This window comes from Elephantulus edwardii, unplaced genomic scaffold (genome assembly GCF_000299155.1).
Source record: "Elephantulus edwardii isolate Elephantulus edwardi_28Jun2011 unplaced genomic scaffold, EleEdw1.0 scaffold00052, whole genome shotgun sequence".
NCBI classification, from domain to species: Eukaryota; Metazoa; Chordata; class Mammalia; order Macroscelidea; family Macroscelididae; genus Elephantulus; species Elephantulus edwardii.
This window is the reverse complement of record NW_006399802.1, coordinates 7,397,127-7,417,037: the sequence shown is the minus strand read 5'-3', so window position 1 is coordinate 7,417,037 and position 19,911 is coordinate 7,397,127. Positions and strand designations below refer to the sequence as shown.

Sequence of the window (19,911 nt, the reverse complement as noted above, 5' to 3'; positions counted from 1 at the left end):
AGACAGTGGGTGTCCTTGAAGGTGAGAAAGACATTCGTGTTAACTATTTAAGGGTCTTTTCTTCCTAGTTTGGATTTTCCCTCTATGGTCACGTCTGGTTGGTGGAGAGGGGTATATTTTCCATATATGAAGGCCACCTCATCCTGTGGTATCTTTCAGGCAGAAAACCAAGATGGTAAGGGGATGGCCTGGCTTAATTCATAGTGCAGCTAAGTTCATCAGCCCCAGCTGTCCTCATTGCCATGCTCCCTTTGTTCTTTCTGACCCTAACATTTCCGTTGTGTCAGTTCTTGTTCTGGGCATGGGCACTATGAGAAGGAAAATGTCATCCATGTCTACAGGGGCTGACATTCTCTTGAGGTTATTTATGTCAGTACGCTTTAATTAGTCTTTGATACCTTTCAACTCCTGATCCCTCTGGGTTTTCCTTAAAGGGAGGAAGAATGTGCCACTTCAGAATTTATTCTGAGGCCACAGAAGCCACTTGTTCTGTTGGGCAGAGTACTGTGCCATCAGCAGAAAGCTCAAGTGGAAGGTTATAGCCCTAAAAAGGGAGTCGCAAATAGCAGACTTGAGAGATCAGTGTGAAACCTGTGAACTGACTTGGGCTATGCAGAAAGGCCAGGGTGGCATACTGGAAAGGATTCAAGTGGCTCAAGGCTCCCCGCAGTGTGGGCCCAGAGCTGCCGCTTGGTTCTATATGCCTTAGCGGAGGATCAGGAGCATGGTTCAGTCACACACCATTAACTCCCTAACTCCAAAGATGGAACTCCGGAGTCAGTGGTCGCAGTTTTAATCCTTCCAAAGTTGAAACCAGAAAGGAGGATAACTAACATACATGGTCAACAAAACATAACTTTTTTTAAAAAATACTATCTGGTGACTGAATATATAAATGGACTTTCATTGTGATAAGAAATGGACAAACATGCATGCAAAACTTATTTATCTTGCCAGCATTTGCAGAACATCTTATGAAAATGGAAATAAAGTGGAACCATAGGGTTTCTTTTTTTTTAAAAAAAAAATATTTTTAAATGTCTGTTGCTGCTGTTAGGTGCCATAGATTCTACTATAGGTTGCACAGATCCTATGAACAACAGACCTGATCTTGAGTCGTTCTCACGATCTCCGCCATGCTGGAGCCCAATGTAATAGTCACTATGTCAATGCATCTTGTTGAAGGTCTTCCTCATTTCTTTGACCCTTCTTCTTCCCCACATGATGTCTTTTTCCCAGGACTGGCCTCTCCTGACAACATGCCCCAAATATGCTGAAACCAAGTTAGATCATCCTTGCCTCTAAGGAACACTTCTGTTTTACTTCCTACAAGACAAACTAAAATGTACTGAGAAGTTAGAAGATCCTGGCCTCTAAGGAGCTCCTTTGCTGTACTTCCCGCAAGACAAACCAATTCACTCTTCTGTCAGCTTTGGTGGCCTGCTGACCAGGAGCTGCACTGCCAACCTGAAGGCACGAGGTTCCATGGTAGAAAGATCAGGCAATCTCCTCCCGTGGGATTTACTCCTTCTGAAAATCCACTGGAGGGTCAGTGATGGGTCCGTCCTGACTCAACAATGCTTAACAACACGCGATGCTCAGTCCTCTTCTACAACACCACAAAGGCATCAGCTCTTCCTCCGCCATCCTTCTTCGCTGCTCAACTTTTGGATGCATAGGAAGCAACTGAAAATACCACGACTTGAAGCAAGCACATCATAGTCTTTCAGCTGACATCCTTATTTTTAACACTACGAAATTGACTGCAATTTTTCCAATGCAGCACTTCTTGATTTCTTGACTCCTGTTGCCATGAGTGTTGACCGTGGATTCAGTAAAATGAAATGGTTGACATCAATCTTTCCACCATCTGTAATTCTTCCAGTGGTGAGGATTTTTTTTTAGTGATTATACTTTATTCAAACAGAATTGCGCATTACAAAATCAAGAAGCTAATTAATTATAATTGTGGCACACATATTTTTACAATACACACAAAAGTATTGTTCATGAATGTCTCAAGATCCATAGCATCAATAAATACTTAAACTTCTCTTCTGAAAAATCCAGTCCTCATTTCTTGGTTACAAATTATGACATCAATTAGTTATTTTAAAATATCTCTGTAGGAAAAAATATACCAGAAATCAACAAAGATTGTTTTTGATCCTTCTAGGATTCCAACTCATCATGTAGATGCTTCTGAGTTATCTAAAGCATTTGAACGATTTAATCTTAATAAATTCAAAACACGAAAATAAGATCATAGGGTATGAATGTTTAGGTATAATCCCCATGGAAGTCTATAATCTTCGATCATCTGCAGCAAGTGTTTCAAGTCTTCTTCACTTTCAGCTAGCAAGGTTATCTGTATAACTCAGGCTGTTGCTGAATCCTCCTTCAAGCCTGCTGTCACAGTCTTCTTCATACAGTCTAGCTTCTCAAATGACGTACCCAGTACACATATTGAATGGATATGGAGAACAAATACAACCCTGACACACACCTTTCCTGATTTGAAACCATGCAGAGTTCCCTTGCCCAATTCAGACTACTTCTTGGTCTATTTAGAGAGGTTTCCCATGAACACAATTAAGTGTTTTGGGATTTCCATTCTTCCTAATGTTATCATGCTGCCCATAATTTATTATGATTCACACAGCTTTTGCATAGTCAATAAAACATAAGGAAGTATCTTTCTGGAATGTGCTTTTAGGTTAGATCCAACTGATTTCCCATACTTTCTTCTGAATCTAGCTTAAATTTCTGGAAGTTCCTTGTTGATTTCCTGTTTCTTCATTTTTTTGAATAATCTTCAGCAATTGTTGACATTCCCTTTCAGGAAGTAGCATATGATCAAAACCAAATGATAATGAAGGGAAACAATAAGTCTATACTGAAGGCAACTTGCAAGAAACAATGCTGCAGGTACTGATGGAATATTAATTCACATATTTAAAAAACCAGATTGTACTGGTTGTGTTCAATATCCCAAGTAAAAAACTTGGAGGACAGCTACCTCATCAACTTAATGGAATAGATCCATTTTGTTAACATTTTTTTAAAATGTAATCTAATAGGATAGACATTTTTATTAATATATTAAAAAGTTTAGAGGGAAAAGTGAATCATTCTAATACTGAGGGACATTACAGTAGGCACCTTACACAAGATTGGAGAGCTCAGAGCTTGTGAATTATTCCTTACCTCTGTATGAATGTATACTTCTCATAATGTTTTTGTTCTCCTGCACTACTTTCTTACTTGTTTTGATAGGCCCATACCACTGAGAACCCTTTGGAAAGACATAAGCTTCGTTCAGTGACTCCTTAATGTGGTCAAGTAGAAATCCAGGTAAATCTGGATTTTAACACTGGTGTTGAAATGTCGAGTATGACTGGGAGGTCATCACTGCTACCTGGGACTCATAGTCTACAGTGACCAGATTATTTACATAAAAGTGCTTCTTCCTTTGTCCTTTGCACTTAAGAAATCACCTCCTAGTCTTGGACCTGTTCAGATTTATCTCCCCTGGCATCATACTTGGAACAAATATTTGTTGATAACATTTCTTTATGATGTTTCAAATACCTTTGCCCAATGGATGAGATTGTAAACAAAAGACATAAGCCAGAATACATTTTGTGATAACTTTTTTCTCTTTAGAAAAAAAATATGTACAAAAAATGCTAAGAAGAACCAACATGGAAGTGTCAAGAGAACATTCTGGTAGGTATAGACAAGGGCACTCTTTCTCTCTGAGGAGGTACACGTTAGTTATTACCATGCTAGAAAAATGAGATGCAGTTAAAATCCTAGTACAATTAAAAGCCAAAAAGTGAAGTTGTTGTTCTGGTTCTCTATGGTGTAGATGCTCTGAAAATTCTCCTTTCTGGAAAATAATACTGTGCAAACTGTAAAATATTCATTTTCATATAAAGCCCATACAATATGATATACAAAAGAATCAAGTTGACGGGGAGGCTGGTGTTGGCTTCTTTTATGGATAGAAGGAAGGAAGCAGTGTTGCTTGTCTGCCCAAGGTAATGGTTAGAAAGAGATCTTGAATTTTCTAGGTGGGTGAGGCCATTATCTAAGAAAGAATCATCTAACCCCAAACCCAACCCAATCCACTGTCATTGAACTTAATTCTAATTTATAGTGACATGTAGGACAGAGCAGAACTGTCCCATAAGGTTCCCAAGGTTAGAAATCGTTACAGAAGCAGACAGCTATATCCTTCCTTCCTGTGTTTAACCACTGTATTACCAGAACTTATTTATCACCTTCCAATCCTGAATTCTCTGCCAATTTGATCAATGAGTAATTTAATTTCTTTTTCATGACTTCATCGATTTATCACGAATGCGGAATACAACATGTTAAAAGAACAGAAAACATTGTTCTTTTGGAAGGTAATGTTTCTTCTTTTGCACCACATATTTCTGAGATTTACTATTAACCAACACTGTCCTTCCTGTAACTCAACGGGGTAATTCCCCATTAAAATTCCAAAATTCTGGAGGAGGCAGCAACCATGGTAACAAAAGGTCAAAGTGAATTGTTGTATTAATTTTATTTTGTTTTTATAAAACTGAGAAAAGAAAGTTTGTGTACAAATATCACAAAACAACATCAACCATTGAATAAAAGTGGTTCTTCAATGCACACTTGAACAAGAAGAAAATTTTGTGGTTTTAAAATTCTGGCATAAATATATTAAAGCTGACCGGAAAAAAAAAATCAGGGCAAGCTACATCACTTCCTCATACAAAAAAATGTACAAAACATTAGCCTCTAACTAGATAAACATAATACTTGTCTTCACAGTTTGACATCGAGTAACTGTGTCTTGAAGTATCGAATTGGAGGGAGATAAAAAAACAGCTTGTGACACATCAGTCTTCTCAGGTAACTTCGGTCATGGAGGCAGAGTGATTCTGTAAAGACAAGCAGGTAAGATCTTAGATTTGAGTTCACTGACTCATACACCCACTTTTCCACAAACCCCATCAGCTAGATGATTCGGCTCAATAATGATTTTGTGTGTTACAGATGAGGACTGAACTCATACGGTTTTCTCGCTGTAATCTTTGTAGTGAAGTCTTTCATACCTTGGGCATGTTGCTAGGAGAGGCTTCCTTAGAGGGGACATCACGCTTGGGAAAGTGAAGGCTGAAGGATAGAGAGGAAGACCCCCAACGAGATGGGGTAACACAAGGGACTGCAGCAATGGGTTCAAGTGTGTGAGATGATGACACAGGAGAGGACAGGCTCAGATCTACTGTTTGTCACTAGGCGTCATACTGGACTCGATGACACCTAACAGCAATCTTTGTAGGGGCCTCCCCACGATTCCCTTCCATGATCTCCCCGTGTGGGTTCAAGCTCTCAGCAGATGAGCACAAACCATTTGCACCACCTGCTTCCCTGAATATCCACTCACTTCATGTATTTTCCATTTTTCAAGGAACTTTTGTCTATCATTTTTGTGGAAGCTGAGGTAATAACTACTTGTTAGAAGAATTTCTTGCCATCAACAACTTTTCCATTTATATTTCCCTCATTTGTCTTTTTCTTTGGTTGATATTTTAGTCATTTAAAATATTTTTAAATTTTTTTTAACCTCCCCCCTCTTTCCTTTCTGTGTACCGTCAAATCAGATCCAACTGGCACAGGAGGATACTGGCCCTCCTTCTCCGGCAGAGCATCTGGTGAATTTGAACCATAAGTCTTTGGGATTGCAGTGCAGCGTATTTGCCACTAGGCCACCAGAGCTGCCTTAAAAAATATTTTTTTAAAAAGTAGTATCAATAGTTTCCTAGGATAATAAAGAAAGGCTCTGAAGGGTTGTCTATTTTTATAATATTTTTATAATTTTAATTTCTGTTTTGGTGTTTCAGAAATGTTCTAGAAAACACCAGTGATGTAATCTGCTTTACTGGAGAACTGCAAGAGGGGATATATACAACTGAAGTTTTAGAGGGATAGAGGGCACTCCAGCTCTGGGGTTCCATGAGGAAAATGGGAAAGAACATCTCAGAAGGAATGAAAGGAAGGAGACCAGGTATCTTTCCTATGCAGTCAATCTTCTGGAGGTATTTTCAAAAGTGGATGTGTTAGATGTGTGATTGTGTGCTCGGAAGTGAACCAAAAACCCCTCCCTTTCATTGAGTAAATGCCTACTTATAGTTTGGGGGACGTTACAAATAATTATGGGAAGAGACGGTCCACCATTCTTCCTCAGAATGGCTGGCTGGTGGATTCAAACCTCCAAACTTTTGATTGGCAGTTACGCTATCAGGTTTCAAACTGAAGTGTATAATTGTTCTTATATTCCAAAAAGCCTCCTCCTATGGAAGAGACTTCTACCCTAGAAATTTAAAAGGGACAGCTCTAACAGAAATGACCTTTCAAGGGCTGTTAACGGAAGTCTCCGTGCACAGTGGCGAACACAGAGTGGATTTATTCTAGAAGATTCGGAATGTGTTTAAAAAACACTAGCTCCTATACAAGCCATGACACATCTGCACATCCAATGCGTAGAGATTTCAAAAGGTCTTTTCCGGAAATAAAATCTCAGGCAGTATAGTACAACAGATTAAGCAGAGCCTCTAGAATTGTTATGTGCCATCAAGTCACCTGAGACTCATAGCTACCCTATGTACAACAGCTCTGAAGCCTGCCCTGTCCGGAGCCAGTCTCACTGACTCCAATACTCCCACTGCCCTAGTCACTGTATCAATCTGTCTCATCTGGGGTCTGCCTCTCCTGCACTGTCCTTCTCCAAGGACCAGTCCCTCTTGGCCATGTATCCCAAGTATATAAGACAGAGCTTCAAAATCCTAGCCTCCAAGGAGAAATATGGTTTCATTCTCTAAACAGACCTATATTTTAATTTTGACTGTGTGATCCTGGGTAAATTAGTTAAATGCTTTTTGCCTTCCTTACTTCATTAAATTTATCCATTAAAAAGTGTAATAATACTGATGAAAGGATTACTGTATAAACTTAGTAAGATGGCTTTAAAAAAAATGCTAGTTCTCTCTCCAGAATGTATTCTGCTACACTGTGTATGTAGAAAGTACCCTACAGTGAAATCAGACGTTCAGTTGCCGAGTCACCTACGGTTGGCGTGGACAGCCTATCTTAGAGGCAGTTCTGTCTATCCGACTTCCTGCGGCTCCAGCTGACGAGCCTGCAGAAACTCTGCCCACTGTTTCTCATAACTCTATTTCCATGAAGGCACAGCATCATCATCGTCTCATGTTGTGATTGCTGGAAGCCATCATCAAGTCAACTGAAACTCACAGTAATGCCCTGTTACAGAACGGAACTTCCCCACAGGGGAAGCTGTGTGTGATCTTCATGGAAGCAGATTTCCTGATCTTCTCTTCCTGGAAGAGCTGCTGGGAGGTGTGTGTGGGGGTGATTGGCCGATTTTTGGCTGGCAGCCATGTGTTTAACCATTGTGCTCCCAAAGCTCCTAACAGTCTGACTTCAGGTTCTCGGTCCCCCGCAACATTTCTACTTAGGTTTTGATGCTGGCTTGCAGCCATCCACCCATAAAACAGTGATTCCAGGACAGACGGCAAGTAAGACATTGTTCAGAGTCCCGGTTCTCAAGGATCTCAGATGCCTTGGAAAGGCACAAATGAGGGGGAGCTATTGGCTTTAAATATAAAAGGATTTAATCATGAAGGGACCTTGAGGACTTTGAGTGCAAGCCTGGCAGTCAGGAAGGACTTCAAGTTGTAGCCAAGTGAGGTGACATATACAGTCACGAAGATGCACTGACAGCTTTCAAAGAAGTTCAACTACTGCCTGGAGTAATCAATACACCAGTGTGTGTACACACACACTTGGTGGCTTGGTGGAATTGTTCTGCTAACTCAAAGGTACACAGTTCAATTCCATCAGCTGATCTTTGGGAGAAAGATGGGCAATCTATTGTGTGATTAACTGCCTCTGAAAACTTGATGGAGGGTCAGCTATGAGTTGATTGTGACTCAATGGTACACAATTATTTATCTATCTATACATACGTTGTTGTTGATTGCCTTTAAGTCAAGCATGACTCATAGTGATCCTCTGAACAAAAGGCCTGAAGCCCCTCTACTATTGACATTTATCAAAGTTCATAGAGTTTCTGGAGGTTTGTTATTTAGAAAGTGGATCTGTATCTACATGTGCAGGAGGCCTTGGGAGGTACAAATGATTGTTGTCGTTGTTGTTATGTGCTGTACAGTTGCTTGCGATTCATAGTGACTCCATGTATAACAGCCCTAAACCCTGCTCTATCCCTTGCCAATCTTATTGTCTCTAAAACGCCTATCCCCACTACCCCAGTGATAAACTCAATCCATTTAATTTAATCCATTAAATCTCCTGCGCTGTCCCTCCACCATCCCAAGCATGATGCTCCTCTCCAAGGACTGGTCCCTCCTTGCAACATGTCCAAAGTATGTCAGATGAAACTTCAGAATCCTTGCCTCCAAGGAGCAGCCTGGTTTCACCCTCTCCAGGATGAACTTGTTTGTTCTCCTAGCAGTCCATGGTATATTCAATACCCTTCTCCCGCACCACAGCTCCTTTTATCACCCCTAATCATTGTCCATCTCTCTGATGCATAGCAAATAATGGCAATGACCATTGCTTGTATCAGGTGCACCTTCGTCTCCAGACTGATATCATCACTCCTCAGTTCCTTGGAGAGGTCCCTGACAGCAGACTTTCCCAATGCAATTTGTCTTTTAATTTCCTGGCTGCTGGTATCAAGAGTGTTGACTGTAGAGCTAAGCAAACTGAAGATGTCAACAATCTCAATCTTTTCACCATCTATCATGATGCTGCCAATTGTTAGGTATTCAAGTACTAGCTTTAAGTATGGAAATTTGAACCCACCCAGAAGTGACTAAGAAGACTAGTAATCTACTTCTGAAAGGTCACAGCCTCGAAAACCCTACGGATCTGTCAGTAATATAGATCCACAATTAACACCTTTGGAACAAGCAGTCAGGAAATAGGGAGACACACTGCACTGGGACAATCTGAAGTTAGGGACCTTTCCAAAGTATTGAGGAGTAGTGATGTCAGTTTGAGGACTAAGGTGCATCTGATTCAGGCCATAGTCTTTCCGATTGCTAGCTATGCATCTGAGACCTGGACAATGAATAAGGAGGTCAGAAAAAGAATTGATGCCTTTGAGCTGTGGTGTTGGAGAAGAGCACTGAATATCCCACGGATAACCAAGAAGGAACAGATATGTCTTGGAGAGGGTGCAGCTGGAGTGCTCTTTGATGGCAGAAATGATGAGGCTTTACCTCACATACTTTAGACATGTTGCTAGGAGGTGCTATTACTTGGAGAGGGGCATGACATTGGGAAGGGTGGAGGGTCAGCGAAGGTGAGTAACACCCTTAACCAGGTGGACTGATGCGGTGACTGCTGCAAGTGCTCTTGTGCATCGGGAAGAGGATGGCACAGGATAGGACTAAGTTCAGAGCGTTTTTTCATAGGGTTGCTATGAGTCATGCTTGACTTGACTTGAAAAACTCCTACCAAACCGCCCCCCCCACTCTCTCTTATATTGTATATATTTTTATGAATAAATTTTTGCAATCTTATTTTCTTGCTCCATTGTCTAATTAAGCAAAATTTCCCAAAATAAGATCCATGATCCTGTTGGTCTGGTCTGTTGACGGTTCTGGTAGAGGTGGAAGAATGAACTCTGGAGAAAGCTTCAGATGGAGTCACTGTTGAGCAGAATCAAGCAAGAGGTTGGCGTGGGAAGGGACTGTTCTTAGAGCAGGTTATTGGGGGGCGGGGAATCAATGTTTGTACTTTGTGAGGTATGAGCACAAAGACAGTAACATTTGAGAAACTCAAACTTTTGCTTTGAATATTCAATTTTGCCTTCAGTTGCTTCACTTTATAAACAGAGAAACAACTCTGACTTCACTGCACACTGGCGCATCATTTGATAAGAAAAACAAAGCAAACTGGCAATAGGGAGTTTTCCCCCCAAAATGCCACTTCATCATGAGATACCATCACTATTTGGCTAATAACATTAGTGACGGGATATATATATATGTTGTTGTTGTTAGGTGTTATTGAGATCATTACGACTCTTAGCATCCTTATGAACAGTTGACCTGAATGCTCCCCTATCCTGTGCCGTTCTCATCATCTCTGACAGATATAGAGACTAGCTCTAGAGATCTACATATGTAAATAGCTGACCCTCCAGTTGGTTTTCAGAGACTAATTCTCATGGGAGGAGACTGCCCATCTTCTGAGGAGTCGTTACTGGACTCACATCAAGTGCCTTTGGGTTGGCCATGCATTTCTTTATGACTAGGCTCCTGGGCCATCACAGCTCTGATTTACATTTACACACACACATACACAGACATACATATACACACACACATATTTATGAAGGTCAGGATTTAGAGCTATTGTACATAAAGCCACTATGAGTCGTAGGTGACTCAAGAGCATATAACAATAATATGTGTAGGTTTTAGAAATAGGTTTTTCACTACTTTATTTTTCAGGAGAAGGATCTCCTCGTGTGTGATCAACTGCCTCTGAAAACCTGCTGGAGAGTCAGCTATGGGTCAGATCCGACTCTATGGTACACAACAACAACAACAACAACAACAAATACTACTTTATTTTTAATTAGACCAAGTTAAGATTTTCATTTTAGTACAGGTTAAGTGAAAACAAACACAAATATACGGCACTACAGGAGCAGCAGCCACAGCATAGAACCAGAGACCCGACGAAAGAGCACTGACCTTAGTCACTGACCTTGGCCACTGACCTAAGCTCCCATGTAATGACTTAAGGAGCCTTCACCCAATTTTGTTTGAGGAGTTGAGGAAAGATGCCATAAATGGCAGGATTAAGAGCTTTGTAAAGCAGCAGGGTTAAAGACTGAGGGGCCTGTGAACGCATTTCAGAAGCTGTCCTGACTGTGTGATTTAATAATGTGGCTAACTTAAATTACAGCCTTTTGACTTCCCTAATAAACATTATAACTGGGGGGGGGGGAACCCCTAACAAAACCCAATGACCCCAAACTAGCCACTACTAATATTAAAAAAAAATGAGGGAGGGGAAAGAGTAGAAGCAGACACATCACTGGGCACCTATTTGTGTGCTGGACTTGTCTCTAAGTACTCTGACTCTATACCTATTTAACCCATGAGAAAAGACACTACTGGTTTCTTCTGCTAACTAGGATCTTGTGTTCCACTTCCTACACACAGATTTTTGAGATGGCCTCATTATCATTTTTCAGGTAAGGAAGCAATTCCCAAACATAAAGTTAACTTTTCCAAGATCTTAAGAATTGTAGATTCAGGCAAGCTCTGGTGGCCTAGTGGCAAGAAGCTACAGTGTAATCTCAGAGGTGCATGGTTCAAATCCACCAGATGCTCTGCTGGAGAAGGAGGGACAATCTCCTCTTGTACCAGTCAGATCAGATTTGATGGTTACACATACAAACAAAAACAAAAACAAAAAAACAACAAAAAACCAAAATTTAAAGAATTATAGATTTTAAACTCTGGTCTTCCCGCCTCGAATTTGTTCAATCTTATGCAGACTGACAAAGCATGCCTGCTCCTACACCATCTCAGATCCAGCAGGCAATTCAGGCAACTATCACAGGCTGTCACTATGCAGTTGTCATCTATCCGGCCACCTGAAAGTCCAAGATTTGTGTTTTTAATTTTGTGTTATTTACTTAGTAGAGATGATGGTGGCTGAAAAGATATTGATTAACAGAGGTAAAAAGTCACTGACCTTAGTGAACTTTTCTCCCCTCTAACTTTTCAAAGAAATAACAGATTCTAGAAAAATTCAATGAGTTAATTAGATACATGTCATCTTTTCATTGTCAACTACTTGTTCCAGTCTTTGCAGAGGCTTGAGGAGGTACTGCATTGCCTGTTTTCCCTTGATGTATACCGTTTTGTTTCAGAATCCTTGGTTTTCCAATTTAGATGGCACTTTATAATGATTTTTATTTTGCATTAAAAAGAAATGAACCAAAAAAAAAATATGTACACTGGGTTTAATGGAGAGCCGTAAGTATTTTTCCAAGATGGAAATAACTCTCTCTTTCCTTGCCTTTTTAATAAGAGAAATAATCCGCTGAAAGTGAAAGGAGATAGCATAATGTGTTGCAGAGAGAAGTTTAACAGGTAAAAAAATCTGAAAGTAAAAAAACCATTTTATTTTCTACTGTCCCCATGTCTTCTTGTAAATGAGAATGCCCATGTGGAGGTGGGAAATGGCTTTACCCCTGCACTGTCTTGAAAAACAGCTGAATAAGAAAATGTTCATATAATCAAGATTTCAAGATAATAAGATTGTTTTAGAGAAGATATGTTATAGCAAGAATGAAATTAAGTGGCATGCTCATAAAAATCTGGTGTTATTACTCATCTAATCTTGTCAGATTAAAGAACTATACATCCCAGCTCTCCCATCTGCTAGCCATGTGCCCTTGGGCAAGTGAGTTAACTCTGTTGTCTTTAGTTTTCTTATCTGTGAAATGGAAATCCTTATACCTCATCCAAGTTCAGTGGAGTAGTTATTCAAATAAGATGAAAAATGTAAGGTACCTAGAAACAACTTAGGCCAAGCCTTCTTTATAGCCTTACCTGTTTTATCAGAGGGAATAAATATTTTCACTTTTTACATTTCAGAGTACTTGTGGTTCCTGGCTTAACATGTCATATTATTTACTCTCTTGGATCCACCTTTCCAGATAACAGGTGAGCTCTTGGAAGACAAACGCTATGTGTCTAATTAGTCTCTCTATCCCTGGCATGAAAGAAGACCCTGGTGTGCAGTCTGTGACCAGTAAGCACTGTAGCACTGATCTTCTATTGCAGTCATCACAACAGACCCAGCGGGACATTTAGGTATGATCTTCTTGTTCATGATCTTTCTGCTTACGTCTATCCCTGAAGGTAACAAAATTTTTATTCTTTCTAAATATTGTCCTAATCAATAAATGAAACTAGCTTTCTCAGTACCTGGTTCAAATTTGTGAGCGAGCTACACTAGAGGTCAAGGTGAGCTGGAGCAATTACAGCTGCTGTTACATAAGCCTAAGAGCTCTGAGGTCCCCAGAATGAACAGAACGATAAACGCAATGAATACAGTGTGGGAAGCTGGGAAAGACACTTTTCTTGAAGAGCTGGATTTGTGCAATAAGGTGGACTCAGCACAGTCTTGTCTGTAGAAAAGGAATGGATTAGTTGAATGGGATAAGTGAGAGCTGAGGGGGTGAGTGGCTCACTGACATAATACCTGTGCACTTAAGGTTTCCAGAGGGCTTTCTATCCTTGGGAAAGCCATTAGGGGCACTCCGCGGGGATCCTCAGGTTTGGGTTTAGAAGGAGATCCTTGCGTTCCTTTAAAGTTATGGACCACACACACTCCCTGCAGGATGAGTAGAAAAGAGATTAGGGTCAGAATGTAGTTATCATCACTGGGTGATATCATCACGGAGGCTAAGTTGTATTCTCCCTTCGAATAACATTGATGTAAAGATCTTTTGCCTTTGTGTAGACAGGGCCTAGGGAAATGATGAAGTAGAACACAGTGCCTGCAAAGAACAGTTTAGCTGAGAGGAGTGGGGAGGAGGGAGGAAGAGAAGGAAGAAGGCAGAGGGAGAAAGAAAGACACGGGGTGGAGGTGGGGTGGGAACATTCTTTTAATCACCAGATAGCTAATGATAATCAATATGCCCTATTAAGCCTGTTTCCTCTTCTGTAAAATAATATGCACCTCACAGGATTTGTAAGGATTAAAAACACTGTAAGTCTGAGAATGTCTAATAATCTTCATTAATATTTACTGAGGGCTCTGCTGTTGTAGACCACACATTGGGAGGTGCCCTGCAGTCCAAGTGAGACACCCCTCTGGTAGTCTCAATCACCAGCAGCTCCACAGGAGAAAGGTGGGCACTCCCCTCCCACCCAATTTATAGCCTCAGGAAACCTGTCGCAGGGTCAGCTATGGGTTGGTTTCAACTCCACAGCAATGGGTGAATACCATGTGTCTGGCTCATAAAAGCTGTTGTGGGTTTTACCTTAATTCATTTCAACCAGCCAGCACCTTACAAGAGTGGTTCAACAGTCCTCCCTAGCAGTAGATGAAGCACAGCTAACTTGCCCAAGGTCATAAGCGCATTTACAACACTCCAGCCCCTTACCTCACTACGGAGCTATTTTTGCCTCTTAACCAACACCAAACACATAGGAAATGACCCACAAATGCTAGCAATTTCAGTAGGAACTTCAGATATCCACTCTCAAATTTTGTCACAAGGTGATTGGCTTTTTATTTGCTTGAGATTAGACAACCGATAAGCTGTTGTTTTCTTTTACTGAAAATCTTTCTCTATAAATGACTACCCACTTTCTTTGTTTCCTATTGCAGCCCCTTCATAACAGACTGCTGTCATCACCTTCTTGACTTGCTTTGCTTGGGGAGAGTTTTTCCACCTCTTTTCACACACTCTCTCCTATTTGCCTCCACAGCTTTGTTTCTATATCCAGTGTGATGTCTTTGAACCAGTATCTTTGCTATCATTCTTTAAACTCTGTATATCCTTTAAAGAGAAAATAACCCTAAATAAATCCCAACTCTAAAAACCCCTCACTACCTGGCTTCCCTCCATTTTGCCCTCCAGCAAGCCTCCTCCGTTCAGTATGTGAGAAAGTAGAAGTCCCGGAGATCTGGAGTCTGAGAGACTCAGGTTAGGTTCCTGGCTAGCTGGGTGAGTGGCCACTGGGAAGGTCATTGACTCCTGAGCCTCACTATCCTTATCTATAAAATGAGAACAAGCTAACTTATGTGGCAGCCTAGTGGTAAGAAGCTGCACTGCAATCCCAAAGGCATGCAATTCAAAGCTAACAGCTGCTCCATGGGAGAAAGATGGGTGATCTCCTCCTGTGTGATTTACTGCCTCTCAAAAGAAAAAGAAACAATCATGATTTATAATCCACTACAGGTTATGGGATTTCCTAGGCCTCTTGCCCCATCTGTTGTTGTTGTTCATTGCCATTGACGTGGACCTGATTCATAGCCGACTGTCAGTAAGTTTTCAGAGGCGGTCACTGCACTGGAGGAGACGGCTCATCTTTCTCCCTCAGAGCAGCTGCTGGGTTTGAACTGCCTGCCTTTAGCTCCTTCCCCAACAGGCCTCCCTCTATCAGAGGAGCTAAAAACATCACCAGGAATGTAAGGGTGCAGAGGAGACTATCAAGCAATACTCTTCTCCAAGAATATTATTAAAAACAGTTGAGAATCCACTTCTGGTGAATGAGGATATTCAGATTAACAAAAATGCCTTCTAAAAAAATGATGGGTGTGGTTAGCTATAAAGCATTCTCCCCCGAAAGGAATATGACAAGTCTGGGGTCAGAGCTAAAGTCCTCAGGATCCTGGACAGGAGGCTGCATGCAAACCCCAGGGCTCTTCTGGTTTTCTCTCAAGCCAACACCCAGCTTGGGCTCTAAAGGCACTCAGAACAGTTAAAAGAATAGCGGTTTTAAGGTATGCCAAGTTACTGGTCTGCCCCGTCTTAATCCCAAACCCAAGACTGAAGAAAATCTAGCGAGCTGTCCTTGGAAAGGGAATAAAGTAAATTCTCTTTCTAAAAGAAAAGGTTTTTTGAAATCTCTTTCGCAGCAGAAGGATGCAAAATACTTGGAGAACTGGTGTAATTCAAAAGGTTTGGACAGGAGGGACATAAACTTAGAGTCTGAAGTTTAGAAGTCTGATTTTGTTGACTCACTGAGATCTTAGGCAGCCTTTCCTGGTGGACTACAAGGCAAGGGGTAGAACAGGGGTGGTGACGTACCAGAAACAGGGCCACAGCGGTCCCCAGGATGAAGCCTGCGACCACGTCGGAGCAGTGGTTCCGATACTCAGAAACCCGGTTGAGGCCCGTCAGGAAGGCTGTGCAGAGGGTCCCAAGGCACAGCACCGGCTTGGCTAGTCGACTGCTCTTGGTCTTGATTGTGCTTGTGATGTACATCTTGAAGGGGACAGAGCCGGGGAGTGAGCAGGCGGCCTCTTGCACGGGTGCACACACACAGGAATGCATGCATACACATGAGCATGGACATATGCACACCCACACGTACAAACAGGGATCTATGTCACAGCAACCACACTGACCAGTTTTCTTGGAACAACTCTGCTGAACTACTGAACAGAAACTCAGTGCAAGAAACCGGGGCAGCAAGAGCAATGAGGGGATGTGTCCTAGTGCTTTGCACGCTAGTGGGCATTTGAGCAGAGGGACAGGGACATGAGGAATGACTGTGTGCCTGCGATCAGACTCAGACCACGGAGCTTTACGTAACAAACTAAAGAATCAATAGGGATTCTCAAATACCTCATACACCTTCTCTGAGGTATAATTTTATTGTGAATATCAGACAGGGGTGTGTGTGTGTGTGTGTGTGTGTGTGTGTGTATTTACCATTTTCATTGTGATTTTAACTGAAGTTTACAGAAAAGTTGGATTTTTCATTTATTCACTGTCACATTTTTGCCATTTTCTATCACGAGAGGTCTACCATTACCTGAAGACCATGGAGAGCTAGAAAATGACTAGGGCTGATAGATGGAGAATTGATGCCTTTGAGCTATGGTGTTGGAGAAGAGTATTGAATATACACCATAGACTACAAAGAGAATGAACAGGTTCATCCTAGAGATGGTGAAATCAGGATGCTCCTTAGAGGCAAGGATTTTGAAGCTTCATCTGACATATTTTGGGCACATATCCAGGAGGGACCAGTCCTTGGAGAGGGACATCATGCTTGGAAGGGTAGAAGGACAGTGCAAGAAAGGAAAACCATGGATGAGAAGGATTGGCTCAGTGACTGGGGTAATGGGGTCAGGTGTGCCAGAGATAATGAAATTGGCTCAGGACAGAGCAGGGTTCAGAACTGTTGTACACAGGGTCGCTATGAATTGTAGGTGACTCAAAAGCACATAACCCCACCACCACCACCATCACCACGAGAGGCCTGGCTGCTTCTTCACTCACAAGTCCCACTGCTTTCAAGCTGAATCCAACTCATGGCAACCAGATAGTCCACCCACTGTGGTGACTGATGAACGCAACAGAACCTTCCAATCAGCATGTGGAGCAAACGAGCTTCAGTTGTGATGGAAAAGAGAGCCCCGCATCTTGGGGGCAGCTGCCATCATCCTTAGCCAATCACTTACTTTGATGTGCTTCAAAATGTTAAACTTTTCTATTCGCCTCACTTGAAGGAAACATGGTTCAAATGCACCAGTTGCTCCAGGCAAAAGAGATGGGCAGTCTCCGCCCATATGATTTACTACCTCTAATCACCCACTGCGGGGTCAGCTATGGGCTCATCCCAGCTCAATGGCACATGACAACACAGGATGGCTCATCACATAAAGAAAAATCTGGGAAGATTTCAATTAAGTAAATAATGAGGCTAATTATGACACCTGTAATTTAAAATGTTGGTGTTTCATTGTGATGAGCTGGCAAGACTTCTAAGTTTCCTGAGCTCAGCTATCCAATGTGTCCCTGGCAGTTTAAAATATGGAAGACCTGCCTGTTAATGGTCACAAAAGAACACTAGAGGGCATGACTGAGCCATTATTTCTCAACGCAAGTGCTGAGTTTAGCAAGACTGAAAAATAATGCTGATACTTGCACTGATAGTCAATGACATACAGTGTGTTTGCAGGATGCAAGTGCAAATAAATGCAAATAACTACAAGTTACAATACTCCCTGGGTAGAATAAATCCCAGAGTGAAGCTATAACACTGGCGCAAATACAAAAAGATCCAATTCTCTTTATTCTATGTAACAAATGTCCAACACAAAGCTGCGTGGCTGGATCAAAGCTCCATAAATTAGAACACACTACACTATCCTGAGGGTGAGTGGGAAATGGTTAGTCTATTTTACATATTTATATTGGTATTTTTCTTCTATATGGTTTTCTAATTAAATAATTTATAAACTTTCTAGTAAGATAGTAAACTATTAAGATCGTAGGCCTGTGATTAGTTCCTATTTCTCACAGTATTAACATTCGCTACCTTTGAGCCAATTCCAACTCATAGTGACCCTACAGGACAAAACAGAACCGTATTCTTGACCAGAGCAGACAGCCTCATTCTTTATCTTACACAGAGTATCTGGTGGGTTTGAACTGTTGACCATTTGGATAATAACTGGATGTTTTCACCACAGTCCCACCAGGACTTCTATAGCATTAACTAGTACTTGGGTAATTTGTAATAGCACTTAACATGCACGTTGTTCCTGTTAGATGTGACAGAGTTGAGTACAACTAACTCACTGTGACCCTATGAATCACGCATTTGAACCCTGTCCTATCCTGTGCCATCCTCATCATCTCTGACCTATGTGAGCCCACTCCTGCAAGTCACACTATCAATCCACCTCACTGGGGGTTCTTCTTTCTCTCCCCAGTGATGTTCTTTTCCAAGGAAAGGCCCCTCGTAGCAACATGCATAAAGTATGTAAGACAAAGCTTCACCATGCCTGCCTCTAAGTTGCACTCTGACTGCCATTTCTCCAAGACATACCTGTTTGTTCTCTTGGCAGTCCATGGGATGTTCAGTACTCACCCCAACACCACAGATCAAAGGCATCAATTCTTCTTCTGTCATCTTTATTTACGTTCCAGCTCTCAGCCATGCAACAGAGGTTTAAAAAAGGTTCGACCAATTGGATTCCTATTATAGAAGCTGTCTTATTTTATGTTCAGTTTTTAGGAACATGATTTAAACTAGATTTGAATCTTTCAAAATACGTGTTAAAATGCATCAGTTCTGAGTAAGTAGATCTTACTTCTTTCTTCCCCAAACTGTTTATAGTATTGCCTGGTAAAACAGTAATTTATTAGATGTAAAACATCTATTCTTACAGTAGTGTTGCCAAAATAATTTCACACAACAATGACTTGAATCTGATAAAAATAAAGGAAAAAGACACTTCACACAATTTAGGGTCCAGATAATTCAGGCTAAATCAATACTGAGAACAGAAAAAATGCGCTATATGCCTCTGAGAGTTTTCTTTGTTAAAAGAATACTTGGCATGTTTTGTTTTTTGTTTTTTAAATTCAAATAATCCTAACCAGGTGACAGTTGACCTGCTTCATGATCTGGGACTTATTAAGTAGTGTTCATATGTTTCCTTAATGTGAAGTTGGATGGGCTCACTGGTCATGATCTAGAAGGAATCACTATGAAGACTGACATTGAGTATTTGGTGGTTGACAACCTGAGCCTATAGATGTGATTCTGTATGTGGCAGAGAGGTGCTGTTTACTCCCATGGTTCTCAAGAGGATATTTTCCAAACAAAAATGATTTTAAACTCTACAAGACAGGCCAGACCTGTCACAATTCACTTTTTCTCTAGAGGCTTCTTCCATCAGCAGCAAACCAATGTGGCCCCTACAGTTATTCTCTGAAGGGTTGGAGGCGGGCCTTTGGTGGGGATGGGGTAAGAGTGGTCAAGCTCAGAATACCCAGAAAGAAATAATGGTTCCAGAAAGGCCCTACCTCTACTCTCCCTCCCTTGTCTTTCATTGAGAATCATGAGGTGAATCCTACTGAAAACATAGGTAAGTTTAGGCAAGAAAAAAGGACCAGTGATGATTGCTACTAGTTCAACACACATTTAACAGTGGAGACAGTAGTGGAGCCTTTGAGCCAATCTCTACACTCTCATGGTGCGGGTTCTGAGGAAGGACAGGCCAGGAAAGGCGGAACGAGGTCATTTCTAAAAGGGATGCAATTAAAGAGTAGGGAAAGCGTGAGCACCGTGGTTTTGATTT

General features: G+C 41.3%; 1 protein-coding gene across 3 annotated transcripts in view; it reads right to left on the bottom strand.

The window, feature by feature from the left end:
* Positions 1 to 4,599: 4,599 nt before the first annotated feature.
* LOC102859407 (lipid phosphate phosphatase-related protein type 1-like) overlaps positions 4,600 to 19,911 on the bottom strand; it is a 265,870-nt gene continuing 250,558 nt past the window's right edge. The window contains exons 5-7 of one of the 3 annotated variants that reach the window (XM_006886884.1): positions 15,899 to 16,075; positions 13,339 to 13,470; positions 4,600 to 4,940 (exon numbers count right to left, since the gene is read on the bottom strand). In XM_006886884.1, the coding sequence (XP_006886946.1) occupies positions 4,908 to 4,940; positions 13,339 to 13,470; positions 15,899 to 16,075 (342 nt within the window). In that variant the 3' untranslated portion in view covers positions 4,600 to 4,907. The remainder of the gene's footprint in view (positions 4,941 to 13,338; positions 13,471 to 15,898; positions 16,076 to 19,911) is intronic. The other 2 variants (XM_006886885.1, XM_006886883.1) reach the window with 2 other exon arrangements.